Source organism: Thunnus thynnus, chromosome 3, assembly GCF_963924715.1.
Source record: "Thunnus thynnus chromosome 3, fThuThy2.1, whole genome shotgun sequence".
NCBI classification, from domain to species: domain Eukaryota; kingdom Metazoa; phylum Chordata; class Actinopteri; order Scombriformes; family Scombridae; genus Thunnus; species Thunnus thynnus.
The window spans coordinates 13,646,531-13,665,971 of NC_089519.1; the positions used below are offsets into that span (position 1 = coordinate 13,646,531).

Genomic DNA, 19,441 nt, shown 5'->3' on the forward strand with positions numbered 1-19,441 from the left:
AGAGCTGTGAGAACCTTAAAACCAGATGCTACAAATAGCTACAAAAAGTGCCACTTTAAACTGTGTGACCCTTGAATTAGTATTGCTAGGCTATGGTTACATCCTGAAGAGGGAAACATTTGGAAAACCACGTTTTCTTTTCTTTCAACCCTCTAAAATATGTGGTCCCCAAGAGAGTAGTTTCTGGGCGACAAAACAATTAATGGAGAAAATAATCTACATCTGCAAATTAATTGATTATGAAAATAGTCATTTGTCCCAGCCCAAGTTTACAGTGTTCATTTAGGGTAGGTGCAGATGAATTTCAAGCAGTTGGATCTACATGACACCGTAGGAACTGAAGCAAGGCATTACCAACTGGGCAACATGGGCAATTCCTCACCGTTTCACTGTGTCAACTCATTTGTGGCGAATTGATTAATTTGATTAATTTGTTTGGGAATATGCACCACTAAAGCATACAATTAACTGACATTATAATAGGTTTACTTGCTTTGTTGTCCAGAGTTTGATGGAGGATCAATACCACTCTCATGACTGTATGAATAAATATGAAGCTACAACAAGCAGCCGGTTATCTTAGCTTTGCATAAAGACGGGAAACAAGGGTAAACAGCTAGCCTGGCTCTGTCCAAAGGTAACCAAATCTCCCTACCAGCACCTATTTGGTTTACTAATTAACACATTTTGTCTTGCTTGTTTAATCTGTACAAAATCTTAACTGTAAAAATGACAAATCCTGATTTTACAGGGGGTTATGTGTTGGACTGTTTCTTGGCTTGGCGCAGCAACTTCCTGAAACCTTGTAGTCAGTCAAATTACCACACAGCACATAGCCAGTCAGGTAGTATTCCATCATATGCACACAGAGAGGGGGGAACAGGGTTAATAGGGGCCAGCAGCTCATTTGTGCCCTGTGCCTTGAGGGTTAATCTGACCATGGATAGAAGTAGAAAGATAGTCATAATGTAGTGTTAAGAGGCAGGCATTGAATCATCTGAATAAAAACAAAGGAATAATGCCAGAGGAGGAGACATGGGAAATTCCTGAGCTATAAAATGAAGGTCAGTGAACACGAGAGTTGCTAAGTGACTGGCTCTGGGCAGAGTGCCTCGTGGAGCTCTAATGATGGCGCCCATGCAGGCCTTATTTCAGATTGATGACTTTTAGAGGAAAAATAACTGATATACAGAATAGCACTCAACAACAAAAGTACTCCTGTCGTCTTCCATGTTTCATAGTCTGACTTTTATGAACCTCCCCTATTTCACTCATCTGTTTCCACCCTTGATTGATTTCATTCACTCTTCACATGGATGTAGAGTTACACAGACTGAAGCAGAGATGCACATCTCATGCACAGACATACACACAAGAGGGTTTATTTATTCAGCTCTTTTAAGGTTCTGCTATGTAGAGGTAAGTGAATCTCTGCATGGGCTGCTGTTAAAGCCATGGATGGAGTCAATGGGAAACTATGTGTTTGGTTTTGACACACAGACACATACAGAGAGCGCTTTCACAGGGTTAGTGAGGACAGAAAAAGCTGCAATGGAAATTAAAAGCCAGACAACATTCAGTGTTTGTTTCTTAGTTTGTTGATCTTCGTCTACATCTGTCTTTCCAGCTATAAAGTGGTTTCATGTATTCACCTGTGCGAGACAATGAGTTCGTCAACAAAACAGAAGAACAGAACAGACCAGATGCAGCCAGGTGAAAGCTGTAAGCTTTTACTGAGGCACAGAGTGCGTCATGAGTTTTTGGTCCCATTTTACTGTACAGCAAGACTGTGAAACTCCTTTGTCCACTGATGGGGCTTGTAATGAACAAGACTGGAGATGCTTTGTTTATAACCTGTTGTTTATATGTGCAGTTCCTCAGAATATAACAAATACTCTGTGCCTATGAGAGAGATATGAACAAGAGAAGAAGATTTAAACGCTCATGTAAGGGTTTTAAAGTGTGAAAAGAACATGAGTGGTGCAAAAAAGGGATTCAGTTCAATTAACAGCATCCACAAAGTTTAACAGTAGCTTTCGAACGTTTTGTCTTGTACCTATTTCCAAAAACTGATTTGTGGAGCAAGACCTAAAACTGTCTTGGCTGAACTATATTTAGTTAGTTTTCCTAGTGTGCAGTCAAATGCAGTAAATGTAATTATTCATGGAATAACAGTGATGTTAAACATTTGTAAAACACGTGCAGTTCAACATGATGTATCATTACTGAAATCACTGAGAATCTCTGATCTCCAGGATGGGAGGCAAACCTACCGCAGAACAAACTATAAAACAACTAGAGTTGCTTGTACCTAACCTATGGTGAAGCATTGATTGGTTTAGACTTTTCATGAACATTTATGGCAATCATGATGAAAAAATAATTATATTATATCATACAAGTGGCATTGTTATTACACTCTGGCGTTGTTTTTTATTAATCTGCTGGAGCCTCGAAATGGCAGAAATGAAACCAAAACTTTAATAAAAGAACACAATCATGACCAGTTTAAGTTCTGATGCCTTTCACAGGGAGGTCAAAGGTTAAAGGTCAGCTACAGAGCAGTTTCCAAGAAGCTTGCATCAATAATACTTCAGCAGGGTAGACCCAACATAGCTGAAACTGTCCTCCCGGTGAAGGGCAGTCAACCTAATCACTAAGCTGCCCTGCAGGCCACCAGTGACCAGAGCTCTCACACACTTATGTATGATATGTGTTTTATTTGACTGGCAGTAGATGAATGATGAAGAGAAACTGATTGAGACAGCAACAGCAGAGAGGAATTGGATTTAGCTCAGTATCCCTCCAGCAATAAGAGTGCTTTAATAAAACAAAACAAAAGTGCTGGTAAGTGTTATTTTGGTTAGTGAGGGAGTGATGTTGAGCAACAGGGATGACAACGTGTGTATATGTACTGTGAGCAATGGTGGAAGACAAAGAAAACCAAGAAGACGAAAAGAGACAGATGAAAAGGGCGGGGTGTCGGAGAGACATGATGACAAAGTGAGAGAGAGAGAAAGAGAGTGAGTTTTATTACTACTGTGAGTGTGTTTGTCACGCTGCCAACAAGTGCAGCTGGCATCCTTCTCTTCCAGCCCTCCTTCAATATATGGCAAAAAGAGAAGGAAAACTGTCGAGAGACAGCTCCACTTTTATGTTTCATCAATCAATACTCTATTACATTTCCTGAAAATATGAAGAAAAGTGCCCAGTCAGAACTAACAATGTGAGAATTTGAGGCCAATATATAAACTGGACAGGATAAAATACTTCCTGAGTGCAAAAACGCATAAATTCTTATTTGAATGCATGAGAAAATGTTCATGAGGGACACAGAGCAAAGATTGTACTGATCCAGGACAAGTGATGTCTTCCCCAAATTTTAAATCTTTATACCATACTGCATGGAACTCATCAGGATCATTTTTATGTAAGGTGGATTGAGCCAGGGGTTGCTGTGGTGCTAAAAACTGAGTGAGTTGGTGGTGCACTGTGACTGAATGACTGATAGCAGAAGCATTCAATTTTATAACGACATCGATGAAGAATCATAATCTGACACACCAGATGGTTTGTTACACAGAACCATCTGAGAAGGAAACTGTTTGGAAAAAGGCAGGCGCTTTCAAAAAGGTAAGAAGAAACAGTCACGTCTGTCGAAACACTTACAGCAACAAGGTTGGTCAATAGTGAGCCAAGAAATCGGTTTGGCTAAACAGTACCTTTACTAAGGATGCATCCCTGGTTATTTAAAGGTATTATATAAATCAGAAATATCTTTCTACATGAGTGAGTGTTTTTGTTACTAACCAACTGATAAAAAACAAAGAACAGTGAAGTTGAGGGAAAAAATGGATTTAAGTTTTCAAGCTGGGTTACAAACAGATATGTTGTCTTTTTAGACTGAATGCCGCATAATTGGAGTAGACCTTCCATAATAACAAAAAAAAAAAAATTCAGACAGTACTCTCTGCCTTTTGATAATCTTGCTGCGTTTCCCTCTCACATTCCCCATCATGGAGCTGTATCTACAAACAAGATGTGATCTTCCAGCTTTCTTATCCATTTCAACTAGTTTGAAAAAACTGTATATTTGATTGTTTAGTTCATAGTAGTTTATGTTGAAAATGATATAATAAATCAATCTACAATTTAATACATTTAAATATGTGATTAAGGTATCTTGCCACCACACCAATTACTGCTACTCTGCTAAACTAGGCTAGTTAGCTTTTAGCAGGGTTTGTTGATCAGGTCTTACTTATTCCCCATAATGACTGGATTTGACTACTGCTTCATTTATGATGGGATATATGGGATGACAAACTAAATCAGCCATAAACTAGTTAATTAAAATTTTTATTTTTCACTTGCTAGAAAGACAGCTACGAAAAAGTAAAGAGTTGAGCTTTAGCCAAGGTTGATGACATTTTATATGATGTTTTCACAGAAAATATATTTCTATAGCATAATAACTTTTGACATGGTAAAATGTACATGAGAAAGTCAGATTCTAGTCTTAACTCAGCAGCTTAGTTACTTAACTTTGTTTTTATAGGGCAGTATAGTGACTCGAGCTACATTCTTGTTTATTTCCTGCTCTAAACAGCCAGAGTTGAGTCAGCCTTCTGTTTTTATTTCTTGTAAAAAGTACACAGGAAGTGATGAGTTTTCTATTTTTAAATATTGTCTGGAAAGTCACTGACAATCCATCAATCCATCCATCCATCCATCCATCCATCCATACATACAGATATCGGTCCTTACCTTGAAGAAGCTACCGCTCCTGTCCGTGAGGCTGATTTGGGGATTCCCGGGTGGCATGCTGGAGGCCATTTCGTCTTCCTGTTGACAGGACTGGGTGCCTCTTACGTCTGGGTGTGTGTCTATGTCTGGGACAGCACTTGCATAGGCCAGAGCTCTGTGGGTCAAACACACACATCAGTCCAGACACTTCAGCTGTGGTGCAACCAGAGGAAATTCCTGCTTTGGCCGCAGCCAGTATTATGGAGGTGCTGGTCTGCTGGAATGCTTTCATTTTGTCTGTCTCTCTTTCTGTCTCTGTCTTCTCTGCCCCCTCTCTCAGATCATTCACCTCTCTCTGGTGTCACTTTTCTGCTTCCTCTGTCTTCGTTTCCCCTTGCCCCTTTCCCTAGCCCCCTTCATCTCAGATAATTGCCTCAATCCTTTTTCATCTCATTCCAATCTCCAGCTTTTTTTGTCCTTTCATTACCTGACTCTCCTGTTTTCTCCCTGTCTCACATTTTCACTTTCCTTTTTTCCTATATTTTGTTCCCATGTCCTCATACATAATTAATTTTCCATTTCAGAGAGCCTCAGTTCCAGCACAGCTGCCTTTCTTTCCCACCCCTCAGTTTTAGGCATAAGAAACTTCTAAATCGACCCTGCGTCACACTCCTCAACTCTTCGTTAAGTAAAACTCTGGTGGTATTTAACTGACTTGAACAATCTGACATTTTCCTCAAATTAGTAGAGCTCACAGTGAACTGTCTTCTAATCTTTTGCTTTTCTTTTTTCTTATTTCCCCTGTCTTCAAACTCTGTTTCTCTTTCATGATTTTTATCTCCCTGTCTGTTTATCTATCTGCGTATGATTTATCTTCCTCCCCTCCCCCTCCACTTTGCCTCACTCTCTTCCCTCTTTCTCTCCAGCCAGGCTGAAACTATTAGGCCAGCCCTTCCCTTCTTGGCAGAGGTTCACAGTCCCCGTGAACCGAGGAGATGCTCCGTCCGTCCACACATGCACTTTCATCTAACACGGGAAAGAAGCCATCACCCCCCGCCGTCTCAGGAAAGAAAAAACACTGACAAAAGGTCAGGATCACACACTTTCAGATAATCAAATGTGAAACTGACGCTTTCTCAGTGTAAGGGATGTTTTTGTTCGCCAACATTCAGCAAAATGGAAACATCAGTAAAACTCCCAACTGCCCAGCGTGGTCAGTGTTTAACAAGGCCCAGTAAAGGACATAATTGAGTCATGTCTGCTATGGTTGCAAATGGAGCTGTTGTCATTGCATAAAAGTTGTAATATTGTGACATTTAACTTCAGCTGTAAATCTCGACACATTAGCTGCCATTTTTGTCTCTTGGAACATCATAAGACGAGTGTCTGGGGGATTTTACTGCTTTATATTCTCTACAGAAAAGAGGACAGCTGATGGACTAGTGTGCCAGAAGCTGAAATTCATTCAAATTAATTCATATTTAAAGCTGCACCAATTAACATTTTTGTATAAACAATGACTCAAATGACTGCATGGAATGTAAACAGGGTCATTTGTAATAATGAACCCACAGATAATTATCACCTGACTCTGCAGTTCCCCTCAGCTCTGGATCATTTAGCTCCTATTTAGTGTTTACAGCCTTCAAACTTTACTGTTTGACTCATCCTTACTGTTCAATCATCAATCTATCCAATCAGCAGCAGGCAACAAAAAAGCTCTAAAAACCCACTGTACACTATTTTCTGACATTTTATAGACAATCAATGACTTGAAAGAATGATGAAAGATGACACAATCATTATGGCCCTAACAAACTGTGACGATGTCACTTAATGCTGACTCAACAACATACTGTATCTGGTGACTTCTACAGAGATTGTACCCGCTTCCTGACTGTCCAAAAGTAAAAATGATAGTCTGGCACAATGGTTTCATTTCCACAAAGAGAAGAAAGTGGGAGGAACAAAACACAGAGGGCCAGTGAGCATGAGGAGAAAATTAGACAGTGAATTTTATGAAGTAGATTCAGATGAAGGAATTTCCTGCAAAACAGTTAGTGATAATTCTTTGCGTTGTTGATTCTGTAAAAGATCTGCTATTAGAGATGGTGCCAATGAAAACTTGGACAGTAAGGTAAATAATAATCCACATGCTTAGATCTCTGAGCTTCAGATGTATCAGAGAGCATGCTGGGTATCGTGTCCCACAAGGGCAGCTCCTATTTGCAGCTCTACTTGGCAAAACCAGCTGTGGGAATATTGTGAACCCCCTTACCAAAACACTGAATACGTCAAACTCTTCCCTAATGTAACAGTATTGTCCTCTGTCATTGCACACAGACAACTGTGTGTGTGTATGCATGTGTGTGTGAGCCTCAGCTGCAAGTAAACAAAGACACATCTGAGCGTACCGCCTCCCTCATAGTGCCACAGACAAGCCCCCTGGCACTGCAGCACAGAGACACACTATTATTGAGGTAAACACACATGCACATGTGCATATTGATATATTACAATGATATAAACTATCATATAAATGACATAAAGACACAGTTAAACATGCAATCACACGTTAATAAATTCTTCAATGCATAAAGAGAAACAGACACAGTGAGAGGAAGTGATCCCTCCCATCCCCTCACACATACACAGACTTCATTGTGTTTTGCATAACAATGAAAAAGACAGACAGCAGGACTTCATTAAGCTGTGTGGTATTTTTGTTTTAAAGCCCGCTCCGTTGGTGGAACCCTCATTTTCTCCCAGCGGGTGTCATGCTAGATGTGAGACTGTGCTGTCCTATACAAGTGCTGATGAATAGCTTCAGTGTCTGATGGGAGGATGCACATTTGTGAACACAAACATGAGCGGTTTTAGTGGCACTTCATCCGTATTCATTATTATAGCATTCTTGTATTTGATGTTAATGTCAAAAATTTAATTTGACTTGGAAATGATCCTTTGATTAATGGTTGTTAATGGCTTATAACTGATCCGCCTTGGTAAATAATTTATTAACTATGGCATTAGTGAAACCATTAGTTACAACTTGTAAACCCTTGATAAAGGGTGCCTTGATAGAAAGTGGCACCAATTAAAAGAACAGTTCAATATTTTGGGGAATATGCTTATTTGTTTTATTGTTCAGAGTGAGTTAAGTACGAGGCTACGGAGGGAGTCAATTAGCTTTTTCAAATAGTCAATTCGCTTCAATTGTCCTTTTACAAGAGGTTACATGTTTACTTGGCAACAAGCCAGTCAGTCTTGTCTGGGAGTTCACAATGAGGTGTTAATTGGTCAGCTTCAGAGGTGTTGGTAGGTGTATTTTTGAACTTTGGAAAGAGCCAGGTTTCATGCCAAGCTAGGCTAACTCCAACTCCATACCGAAGATACGAGATTGATATCAATCTCATCTTGGCAAAGTTGAATATACCTTTTATGCAAACAACACCTGTGCACGTGCACACACACACACACACACACACACACACACACACACACACACACACACACACACACACACACACACATTCTTACCTTACCAACAGTGGACCATCATTCTATACTGATAAAGAGTGGACCACTGTTCATTTTGAAGATACATAAATTACATATAAAAATTATTTTAAGGTCTTTTTTCATAATACACACACACACACACACAGGCATTTGACTATAGGTGAGACACTAACTTCTAATCAATAATCAGTCAATCCACACTGCAGGTTACATTGCACAAGCAGAACTGTACGGTGCCATTTTCTCTGTTCTCTGGGGGGAAAATGTTGAGGACATAGACTTGTTTTATGGACCGATGCATAAATGACCTTAGAAATATTTAATGTCATATCTTCAACAAAAGATATGATATTAGACTAGACAGTCTGCTGCTCTGCTGCTTGGAAAAAGGACTAAGAGGCATGACCTCATCACACCTTTTTGTGTTTTAGGATTGACTCATCTTTTTTTAAACCTATTTTATTCTTGTATTATTTAATGATTTGTTTTTATATTTTAATAACTTGCCTTGGCTGAAGCACTCTAACATTCTTCTTATTAAAATATACCTTGTAATGGCTGAGAAGCTGAGACTGTGCATCATGTTCTCCTGAGACCCATTATAATGCAACTGTTCTTTTCTTTTACTTTACTCAAGCATCTGTTATGCATTGTTATTAAAAAAAATCTCTATTTTGCACTTTAAATCAGCACAAAAACATTCACCTTAAACTGCAGAGCTTTGGTGCCTTTTCCCCAAAAGTTTCTGTTTCCCACCTTGTGAAAAAATATCCAACAAACTTTACTTGTATTTGTTGAAACAACATGAAGTGCTGCGTCACTGTCAGCTGAGAGATCCAGTGAAGAGTGTTAAGCTAACACGGCTCCATGCTGCTGTCAGAGCACAAGGAAGAGCTGCAGGCAGCTGCACAAACCCACTGCAGATAAGAACTCCCACACGTGGGTCATGTTAAACACTGAGGCAAACCAGATGATGGTGTGTGTGTTCAGAGGAAACTGTTAAAGAGATGGAAAGGGAGTGTATTTGAAAGTTATATTAATGTCAGCTACGTACTTCTAAACAAATGGCAAAGCAATTCTTTAAAAAGTGTCAGCTAAAGTTATGAGAGAGTGTAAACAGCCTCACAAATGTGTGTGTGTGTGTGCGTGTGTGTGTGTGTGTGTGTGCGTGTGTGTGTGTGTGTGTGTGTGTGCAGTCGCAGAGCAGAATTTGGGTCAGTGGTTCTCTGTGAGTTCAGCTGAACCGACTGGCCCATGTTGTGTTGGTTAGAGAAAAAAAGTCTTTGGTTTTCCAATAATACACAGAAATCTCATCACACTCACAGCTTTTTTTACTCAAGGATAGAAGGTTAGGATTACCTTCATCTTTTCCGTGGAATGTTTATGGACCTTCTGTCACTCAAACACCCATCCCATAACCTCAAATCGCAGCTTTAGGAGTCTCACAATAGAAACGTGCAAAAGCTCAAAATCACCATCTGCTTCCACACACATGAAAACTGCCTTTCATGTTGACAAGAGAGACAAATCAAACCCCATATATAATAAGAGTGCCACTGGACTAAATCATGGTTAGACACTGTGTCAGGCACCAGCACCGCCCAGCCTCGACTTTCCATACAAAAGGTCAGCCGAGAAAAGTCTGGGCTGTTTTTTCTGGACTACTCCCCTTTAAATTAGTAGCAGGAACAAGCTGGATCAGGCCAAGGACTGAGCTCTGATGTATCTACCTCTTCAGATTTAAAAGGAAGAGAGGGAGGCAGGAGATGGAGCAGATAGAGTGGGACAAAATGAACAGAAAATATTCAAACTACCATGATTACACTTGTTACTGTTGAATCATGGAGGAGATGTGGGAGACAAGCAAAGGATAAACATATACCGGAAAGTGGATTTAAATTACTTCAGCCCAAGACTGGATTGCCAACAAGGCAAAGTGGCCAACTGCACCAACCCTGGACTGAGGACACAGACCATTAGGTGCCCCAAATCCCCCACACAACCAAAGCACAATATCAGCTTTTTGAGGGCTAAACCTTTACATTTGAGTCACAGAGCTAAACATCAATTCTTCTAGAAATGGTATGGGCAATAGTGAATTGCCTAGGACACCAGTGTGTAGTTGTGCACAGAGATGGGGGAAAAAAATCACCCCGATTGCACATCTTCTTCTCAGTCATAACTCAATCAAATCTGAACACACAGACATGATACACTACTGGAATCAGTACAGTGGTGTCTGTCTGTTTGATGTCCATCATGAGTAAACATCAGTAAATCCACTTAGAAATCATAGAATAAGGATGCTTCTTATATTTTCAGATTTTCCCTGTAATCATCACATTTAGACATTTCCTTCAGTATGAAAAGTAATCATGATCTTTATCTATTAAAGAGGACATATCATGCATATTTAAAGATCCACATTTTTATTCTGGGGAATATCTTTGCATGATTTACAGCTCAAATAGCTCATTTATCTTATACTGGCCCTTTACAAAGTCCCTCAGTTCAGCCTTGGTCACAAACTATTTTAGCTCCTGTCTCTTTAAGGTCCCCCTCCCAAGGGGGGAGCTGACTTCTGCCAGCTCTAGAGGCTACGTTAACAAACCATGAAACAAACTATAGTAGTAGGATTTCACCACTTTTTCTTGTTCTTAACACAAAATTTTTCAAATACATCTGTATGAGCCAAAACCTGATCTGAAATATGTGAGTGGACAACGCAAACAACACATGGAAAAACTGTATAAAACAACCTTAGCAACCAAAGCTAAGCTACAGAACGGGCGGCCCTTTATTGGCATGCACGACAAGCTGATGTCAGCTCATTGGCAAGGTAGAAAAACACACCAAACAAAGCGTAGAGGGCAGGTTGAAGCCCTGGCTTTTGACTTGCAGGGAGGATTTTTCATACGTTAACCCATTTGATCATGTTTAACATCTGACATCATAACAGTATATGAATAACAGAAAACCAGAAAAAGCATCATATGTCCCCTTTAAGTTACAGAGCAAACAGGGACTGATAGTAGTTAATGCCTTGACTTTTCATGATGCAAACTGAAAACAAACACTGGCTAGAAAAACAAGGCTCAAGGTGTAGCCCAAAGTGAACTCATTGACTCCATGGCAACATTATATTTAATGCTTGCATCCCCCAAGCATGATGGGAACTGTAGTTCCAAAACATGTTTTTCACAAATAGAAGTAATAAAATCAAAAATAATGTAACAAAATCCATGAACATCAGCTTTTGCTCTATCACTACATTTAGACTAAACTATGGCTGCAGTGTGTTAAAAACAAAAAGTAAGCAAAAAAAAAAAACTGAAAAATTTTTGAACTGAAACTTTTTTTTCATAAAAGACATCATAGAAATTCAATTGTAAAACTCACATGCAAATTGTTGGCACTAAAATATCCAGGACCACCACTGTATCAGGAAAAGTATTAACATATTATTTTGTATGCAAATATTAAATCTAACATCAATATACACAAATATAACTGAAGACTTTTGATCTGAATTCAAATTCTACAGTTTAGCTAGGAAATATGACATTTCTGGCCAGCTTCTGTGTTTGGATCAGGAAGTCAAATTGGAAAACACATGTTTAGCATGCAGCAGATGGAATATTTTTTCATCCAGCTGATCAGAAGAGTCTTTGAGGATTCTTCAACAGCTGTAAGTGCTGTTAAATAACCTTCATGGTTTTCCAAAGATCGCCCTTGCTAGGGAGCTGCTACATATTTACTTGATCTCATGGCCCTGTCTTATTTTAATGCCTTGTTTCAGTTGATATTATACTTACTTATAAATTACCCAACACAAAACAAAGGGTAGAGCAATAGCTGTACAACTTTGTTTCTAGCACTCTGGGCAAAATATATGGGGGGGTCAATAGGGGCCCACGGCTCATTTTTGCCCTAGGGCCCCCTTGCCAGTGAGTCTGGCCCTGCCTACAACTATTGTAACCCTGACCTTGAATCCTGAAAATAAGGCAGACATAGAAGAAACCGTACTAACTTTGGTCAGACAGCAATCAGGTTGAAGAGGCTGCACGGCTCACTTCATTAGGCAGAAATAGGAAAAGCAGAGCTCCAGTCTGTGGTTTCTGCAGCTAAACGGAGAGTTTGATTTCATGCCCTGCTGCAGGATTACTGCAGGCATCACTGTTGCTCCTGTGAAAGCGTTCAGTGTTAACATCTCCCACAGGGACAGTTTACTCTCACACCAGTAACTTGAGTGGCGGCTTCCCTGTCCAGCAAAGATGACATCACCTTTCAGAAACCTGTGGAGTTCTCGGTTCTGCCTTGAAGTTGCAGAGAGAGGTGGTTTTACGGTTCTTTTACTTTAAGCTATGGCTAGTCATCATGTCTAATGAGATGGATTTTATTTTTGTTTCATTACTAAACTGTTTTTTTTTTTTTTAAGTCTGACACTAAAATCACAGGCAGAAAAATTTGAAAATCTCTCTAGGGCAATAAAAACAATAGAAGTCAGATGGCAACAGTGACAATCTTTTTAGTCACTGCAGACAAAAACAATATTAGTTTCTTAACCCTAATCAAACGCTGACAAGCTGAGTTATTTTTCATTAAAATGCCTTTCTGCTGATTCACTTCCCCACAGCAGTATGTAACCCAGCGCTATGTGCCAAAAATCCTTGGGTTTTGCAGTGAAGCTAATCTCTTTAACAGATTCCACAGAGGCTTAAATGAGGAAATTGGCCCCTTTATTAGAACAATAAACGTCAGCTAACTGCTCATTTAGAAAAAAAACAGATAGGTAAGAGTGGTATGTGTAGTTTTCAGTCAGGTTCAGACGAGTCTCATGTCTCTGAATGAAAAAAGATCAACTCTCAGAGCAGCTAAAGAACAGGGGCAGAAGCTGGAACATGTCACCACTACTGTACATGCTCTCATATGTTTTGTTTTTGTTTATTTTAATGTAAATCCTTGATTTTGAAGTAAAACCTGTGAAATAAAAGACAAAAACTGATATATATCGCTTTAATCATAAGGTTGTCGGATTTCCAAAAGAAATCCAACAACTTGAAGTTCTTGTCAAAAATATGTGTGGTGCACACGTATTTACTTTTCCAAGAAACTTTATATTATCAGTACATACTTGAGGTATTGGGGCCAAAAAAGTAGCACAGTGGTACGTGACCATGCTGAACTTTTAAAAATGCTGTTGAGATAAGATAAAGCCGAGTGCAAGTTCAGCAGTGCTGCAGGAGAAATGGAGCCTACTGGCATACAAAACATCCCAGCCATGCAACCATTTTAGCAAATATACACTTCATAAACAGACTTTCCACAGATGACAGCTGCAGGATCTCAGTTTAAATTTTGCAATCTGTAACATTCAACATGAAGAAAAGTACCAAAGCTGGAGAGAGGAAACTCCACAGAAAGAAAAAGTGAATTTGGTTTTATGAGCTACTTGTTGTTGTATAACTTTCCTTACTAACAACAGAAAAAAACTTAATTTGAGCTCTTGGAAAAAATGACATCAAAGTAGGAGTCAGTATAAAGTCTAAAAATAATCGTCATTTTCTACCATAGAAGTTAATGATGGTCTACAGTCGACCAGTCAACTGCTGCACAGACAACTTTCCTCACCTTTGAGACGTTTCTTCAGCTCCACAGAGTCGATGCTTTCCTCTGGTTAAACTCCATGTGAGGAACTCAGAGCTGCTGCTGCTGTTGCTGCGCTGCTGTGTTTAGTTTTCGGGTGACACCGACAGATCTCAATGCCCCCGAACTCCATCGCTTACATGGTTTACTGGCGGATAGGAACAAACACACCGGGTACGAAAGAGGGAACTGAGGTGAGAGACAGAGACAGGAGGAGAAGGAGGAGGAGGAGGAGGAGACCGTTCGTAATATGACGCCTCCGCCTGATTGGCTTAGAAAGTTATGTTGATGATTCACCTTGACTTGAATTAGAATTAGATTTCTCGCACATTTCTCACTGCTTAAAAGTTTAAAATAATAAAGTGAACAATCTTAAGATACAAGTCTTATATGATCCAGAACAGAAAGTAAAAATATTATTGCACAAACTGAATCAAAAAGTTTATATAATGGATATATGATAAAAATCTTATTATAAAAGAAATATTGTACCACAGGCAAAGGTTAAAGGTACAAATAAAAGCCACCTTATTATTAACTGGTGTGTTATATAGGACATTAAATAATGTCTGATGGTTCAAAACATTTAGTGGTAGCTAATTACATAAGTACTAATGCTTTATAGAACATTAATAAGCAATAAGAGTTAAACCTGCATTCGTTGATTTTTTTTTTTGTCCACTTGAGGACCAGGGAGTAATAAAGTTGTGAAGGTGAACATGTTACAGTAGCAAACAGTTTCTTAGTTACACATCCAGCAGGCAGAGAGAAACATTAGCATTCATTTGGAGTCGTGTTTGTGTCCATCTGATGAATGTAAATCCAACACTCACTCTCCTTTTAGCTCTGTTTTGGTCTCCGCCAACTCCTGACAAATATATCTGGCTCTTTAGCAGCTAATGCTCCATGATGTTCACCAGCTAGTTGCTAACTTTAACTTTCTGCCACTTGGTATTGGGCAGGTAGCGTACAGTATCTGAGCTTTTTTTGATGAAATGTACTGTTGAGAACTGTGAGACTGAATCAAAACAGCTGCGGGAACGAAAACAAAAAAATGAACTGAAAGATGCTAAAACACTCCATGGAGCTGAGAGGAACTGCAGAGTTGGGTGATTATTCTCTGTGGGTTTGGACCCTTTCACATTACACACAATCATATGATCCATTCTTGTAAAAAAAAAATATTGATTAGTGCAACTTTAACATTAACAACTTCTAGGTTGCCACTGCTGCTAATGTGCATTCTCCTCCAGCAGGACACTTTCTTAAGTTTATCAGGAAAACCTCCATTGGACTGATTGACCAAAATCAATTTCATCACACCTTATTTACATTTATACCAGCACACTTGATGGCTTGATGGAGTATTTATTAATGCATTATGAACAATATAACTACATTATTACTATTAGAAATAATCAACACCATCAAAAGGGCCTTTTCACGACCTGGCAACCCAACGGTTGTTCTTTGCCTATTATAACTGACCTTTAAAGTATTAGTAAAGCAGTTTACAAAGATGCCTTATTAGAAACCAGCCTGAAATATTTGATGAATGTTATAGTAAAATCATTTAATGAGCAATCTACAAAATAAATACATGTAAATGTAAATTTTGGCTCTTCAAAACAGTAAAGAAAAAAGTGACTACTCATTTTATTGTAATAACGTGCTGTCATAATAAACAGTAATTTAATGATGGAGTCATCAGTCGAGCAGACAGCTCATAAAGACACAGGGAAACGATGTGTGTATGTAAATCAGTTTATTGCAAGAAGACCACTGGGAACAAGGCCAACATCTTCATCTCTCTGGCTCTGAGCCCAGAAGTCCTCGTCAACAAAAATGAGGATTTACAAACAATTCAAAGGACATGAGCATCAAACGACATTAATTAGCTGAAAACTAACTGTTGTAGGCCTACATTCTAAATACTGTATATATCTCAAATATAACTGCTTGTCAGAAGTTACTCCAACATCTGTGTTTATAGTAGCATATCCCTCTGATATGTACAGCATAATCAAGACAGTGCCTTTTCATCTTGGAAATGCATTAAAATTACACATAAAATAATCTGAATTATGAAAGAGGCATGCAAACTGACCAGTATTTGTTTCTATGTAGCCTACCTGAAAATATACCCAAACCACTTTCTACTGTGTCAGCCCCCTCTGAAGATGTAACACAGTTCTACAGCGCTCTCTCGTGGCTGCAGGAGAAGCAACAACACCTACTGAGGATGCTTCAGCAAAATCTTATAAAATCAAAAATAAAAATACACAGTTTGTTTGAACACATGCTGAAACAGAGTGGCAATACTGTTGACAATGGTGTATTTTTGGCTCAAATACAAGCAGGAGAATGGCCATGAGCGCAGGATTTGAAGCCTCAAATACAAGGGATGGTACAAGAGTTCAAGCACTGTGTTTAAGAAACAATATGTTGTGAAAGTTCAGAGTGGCGTGCCATCAGTACGCACTTCCTTTTTCTCTGAAAGTGCAACTTTTACATCCGTGATTCATCACTAGTTTAACATACGAGAAGGGAGATTAGCTTTCACCGATCTCGCCGTGTTAGGATCGGTGAGAGGGTCAAACAGATGCACTTTCAGTCCATCTCACCAAAACACAACATCTCTAAACTGTTTTTGTACCAATATACAAATGTTGCAATATCTTTCCAAACTATACAAAACTTATAAATTATAAAGTTCTATTCTTAAATATAAACAACATCAAGTCAGTTTCCAGTACTTAGATTATATATTAGGTACAGTACATTGTACAGCTCCGTCGCCAATGATCGGAGAGCGTTCCATTTAATACACTGTACATGATCCAAAGGGCTGAAACTGGTGGTTAGACATGATCTTTGAATAAATTAATTCATAAATAAATCATGATTATGTCTTCCCAGTAACAGTGGTATCCTTGGTTCCCCTCGAGATTGTATCACACACCTCACACACATGCGCACACACTCACATACACACACACACACACACGCTGCGCACACAAGCTGATTCTTAAGTCCAAATCTATAACTCTTACTGCTATTCTAAAAATACTTTTGGCTTTAAGAAGTAACAATGTTATACTCAACTCAGAGGCTAGAAACTATTTCTTAATTATAGCACAAGAGGTTTAATGTCTAGAGGGAACTTTAAATTCAGTAGTTACATGTTTAGAGAACCTGTAGACACTGCGCAATGATAGAATAACATCTCTAATCAATAAAGTGTCAGTGCTGGGTGTCAGTTCCAGGGAGATCCCTTTCATATGTGGGTTTTATTCAAGAAAAATAAACCCCACATCTACTGGGATATGCCTGTAGAGAGACAGAAAAACAGCCAAGAATAGACTCTATGTGAATATTGTTTAATATCTAGATTCTCTCTGTCAGTGCAAAGCTAGAGTTGGCTTGTGGCTAGAACAGCATGCTATGTTGTTATACTGTATCAGGGCTGAAAAAAGGGAGACAAATGAAGCATTTGAGTGTATTTCTGGCAGACCACATGACTGTGCTGTGCTAAAGTAAAACATACAATATTGTCACCGTCATTGGTTCATTCAGTTTTGCAAGACTGATCCAGTTGTGCATAAGAGAATCCCATGTTTCAGCTAATATTATTAATTATATAATCCTCAAATATATACAGAGAAAGCCAGTTTTTACTTAAAAATACCTTAATTGTGTGCTTATATCCAAACTTGTACAAAGAGTAACAAACGATCCAGCTAAAAATCGCTGATAGCGCAGGATTTCTCTCTTTCTGCCGGTCAGTTAGTCAGTAACAGTAGCAGCTTCTTCACCAACAGTAGCCTAACTGTTGGTCTTAATACGGTTAAGTTCACTCCAGCCAACCTTTCAGTACAAACTTAGACAACGACTGGCAGCAATCTCTGCTGCTGGGACTTTCTTTTCGCGCCTCATGTGCAGTCCCACCAAAAAACCCACAACCTCCGGTGTCCTCTCTCTTGTGTGTATTGCACCAAAGATAAATCATATAGAGCTCTATTTTTCTATTTGGAAAAAAAAAAAGGTAGGACTTGGTCTGAAGGCGCCAAGAAACTGGAAGCCAGGTGAGGTTTCCTCCATTAGCCAGAGGAAGAAGTAGAAGAAGAAGAGGAGGGAGGTCAATGGATGTCTCGGCACATAGGAAGGTTGACGAAGATGAAGACGTTGAACTCAATGAGGACGGAGAAGCATAGAAAGACAGCGTACAGGATGATGCAGGCCAAGCCCAGTCGCCAGTCCAAAGTCCATTTGTTCAAATGGACCCCGAGAACCTGCAGGCAGGACAGACAGAATTAAAGATGGTAGAAAAATAAACAGGGAAGGACGTTAGCATTGTAGGTGTTAACGGTCAGAACCAACTCGTCAGGATTCATGGGGGAGCTGAAACCTTAGGTCACACCTTAATGACTGTTATTCAATATGAATTCTGTCCTTAAGTAATACAGAGCAAAGTCATATTGTGAATTAAACTGGGAAACTGTAGTAAACGTTATGTTTACTTTATTATAATGTAACATATGTTCCCCTTTCCCGCTCTCTCTCTGTGTTCAGTGTCTAGATCAGGCGGCTGCAGCAGGGGGCAGTGACAAAAACAGTTTCCAGCAGCTTTTAAAGAATATACAGGAAGTCACATAAATATTTACATCCTGTTAGATCTGATCCTGATTTAATAAAATGTTATTAGGTCACGCTTGTGTCCACTCAATCACTGATTGTTTTCTGTGTGAACACAGTTAAAACTAAATGACCTGGATCATCAAAACAGCATTTATTCTGTAATCTCCAATATTATTCAATTATTTTACACAGGAATTCAACTGTGGTAAGAGGCGGACCACTACCTGCTGGTCCACATGCTGCCCATAAATCCGCTGACTTGTCAAACTCATTCACATCTCATTCCGGAGATAAAGAAATTCAAATAAAAGTAAATTATTTTTATTCAGTGTAATTTTGTTTATCTTGTCTTTGAGAATTTGAGTATTTGGGAGAGGTCTTGGTATAAGTGTTTAGCTTTTACCTCTCCTGCACAGATGTTTATTTAATCTAATAAAAAAATGAAGAGTTTCTTGCAGTCGTTGGAGAACGGCTGCAGCCACCTTTATGTTGTGTTTTTTATCATTGCCCACGTGTGACATCAGAGCAAGTCAAGATCAAGTCGGACACGACTCTAACTGCTACGCTTTGTGCGGTGATGGTCGGTGATCCATTCTGCACAGGCCTGGCTCATCTCGAACGAGCCTAATGTTTCCTGTTTTCTCTTTGTCATGTCAGTGTGCTCGTGGTTTATACCTGTAGCTTGATTTTTGGGTTAGACCTGAGTTCATAGAAAGCTTGACAGACTGTTAACTGCGTTACAAATTAGTGGTTTCTCACTGACATTAAAATTTGGGTAAATAAAAGCCTTAAATTGCAGTGTGTCACAGGTTTCAGAGTTAGTACGGACACTAGAGTGGGGTGGAATATGTAAGGAGACAAGAGGTTATAATATGTAATATATAATTTT

General features: G+C 39.1%; 2 protein-coding genes across 3 annotated transcripts in view; both read right to left on the minus strand.

Moving 5' to 3' along the window:
• LOC137179575 (ras and Rab interactor 2-like) overlaps window positions 1–14,117 on the minus strand; it is a 38,670-nt gene extending 24,553 nt beyond the window's left edge. The window contains exons 1-2 of one of the 2 annotated variants that reach the window (XM_067584367.1): window positions 13,900–14,116; window positions 4,768–4,921 (exon numbers count right to left, since the gene is read on the minus strand). In XM_067584367.1, coding sequence (XP_067440468.1) covers window positions 4,768–4,836 — 69 coding nt within the window. In that variant the 5' untranslated portion in view covers window positions 4,837–4,921; window positions 13,900–14,116. Of the gene's footprint in view, window positions 1–4,767; window positions 4,922–13,899 lie in introns of both variants that reach the window. The other variant, XM_067584368.1, reaches the window with a different exon arrangement.
• Window positions 14,118–15,662: 1,545 nt separating this feature from the next.
• The window catches only part of LOC137179576 (sodium/potassium/calcium exchanger 3-like), a 64,160-nt gene continuing 60,381 nt past the window's right edge, over window positions 15,663–19,441 (minus strand). Inside the window, exon 17 of the mRNA XM_067584369.1 lies at window positions 15,663–18,206. Coding sequence (XP_067440470.1) covers window positions 18,054–18,206 — 153 coding nt within the window. The 3' untranslated portion in view covers window positions 15,663–18,053. The remainder of the gene's footprint in view (window positions 18,207–19,441) is intronic.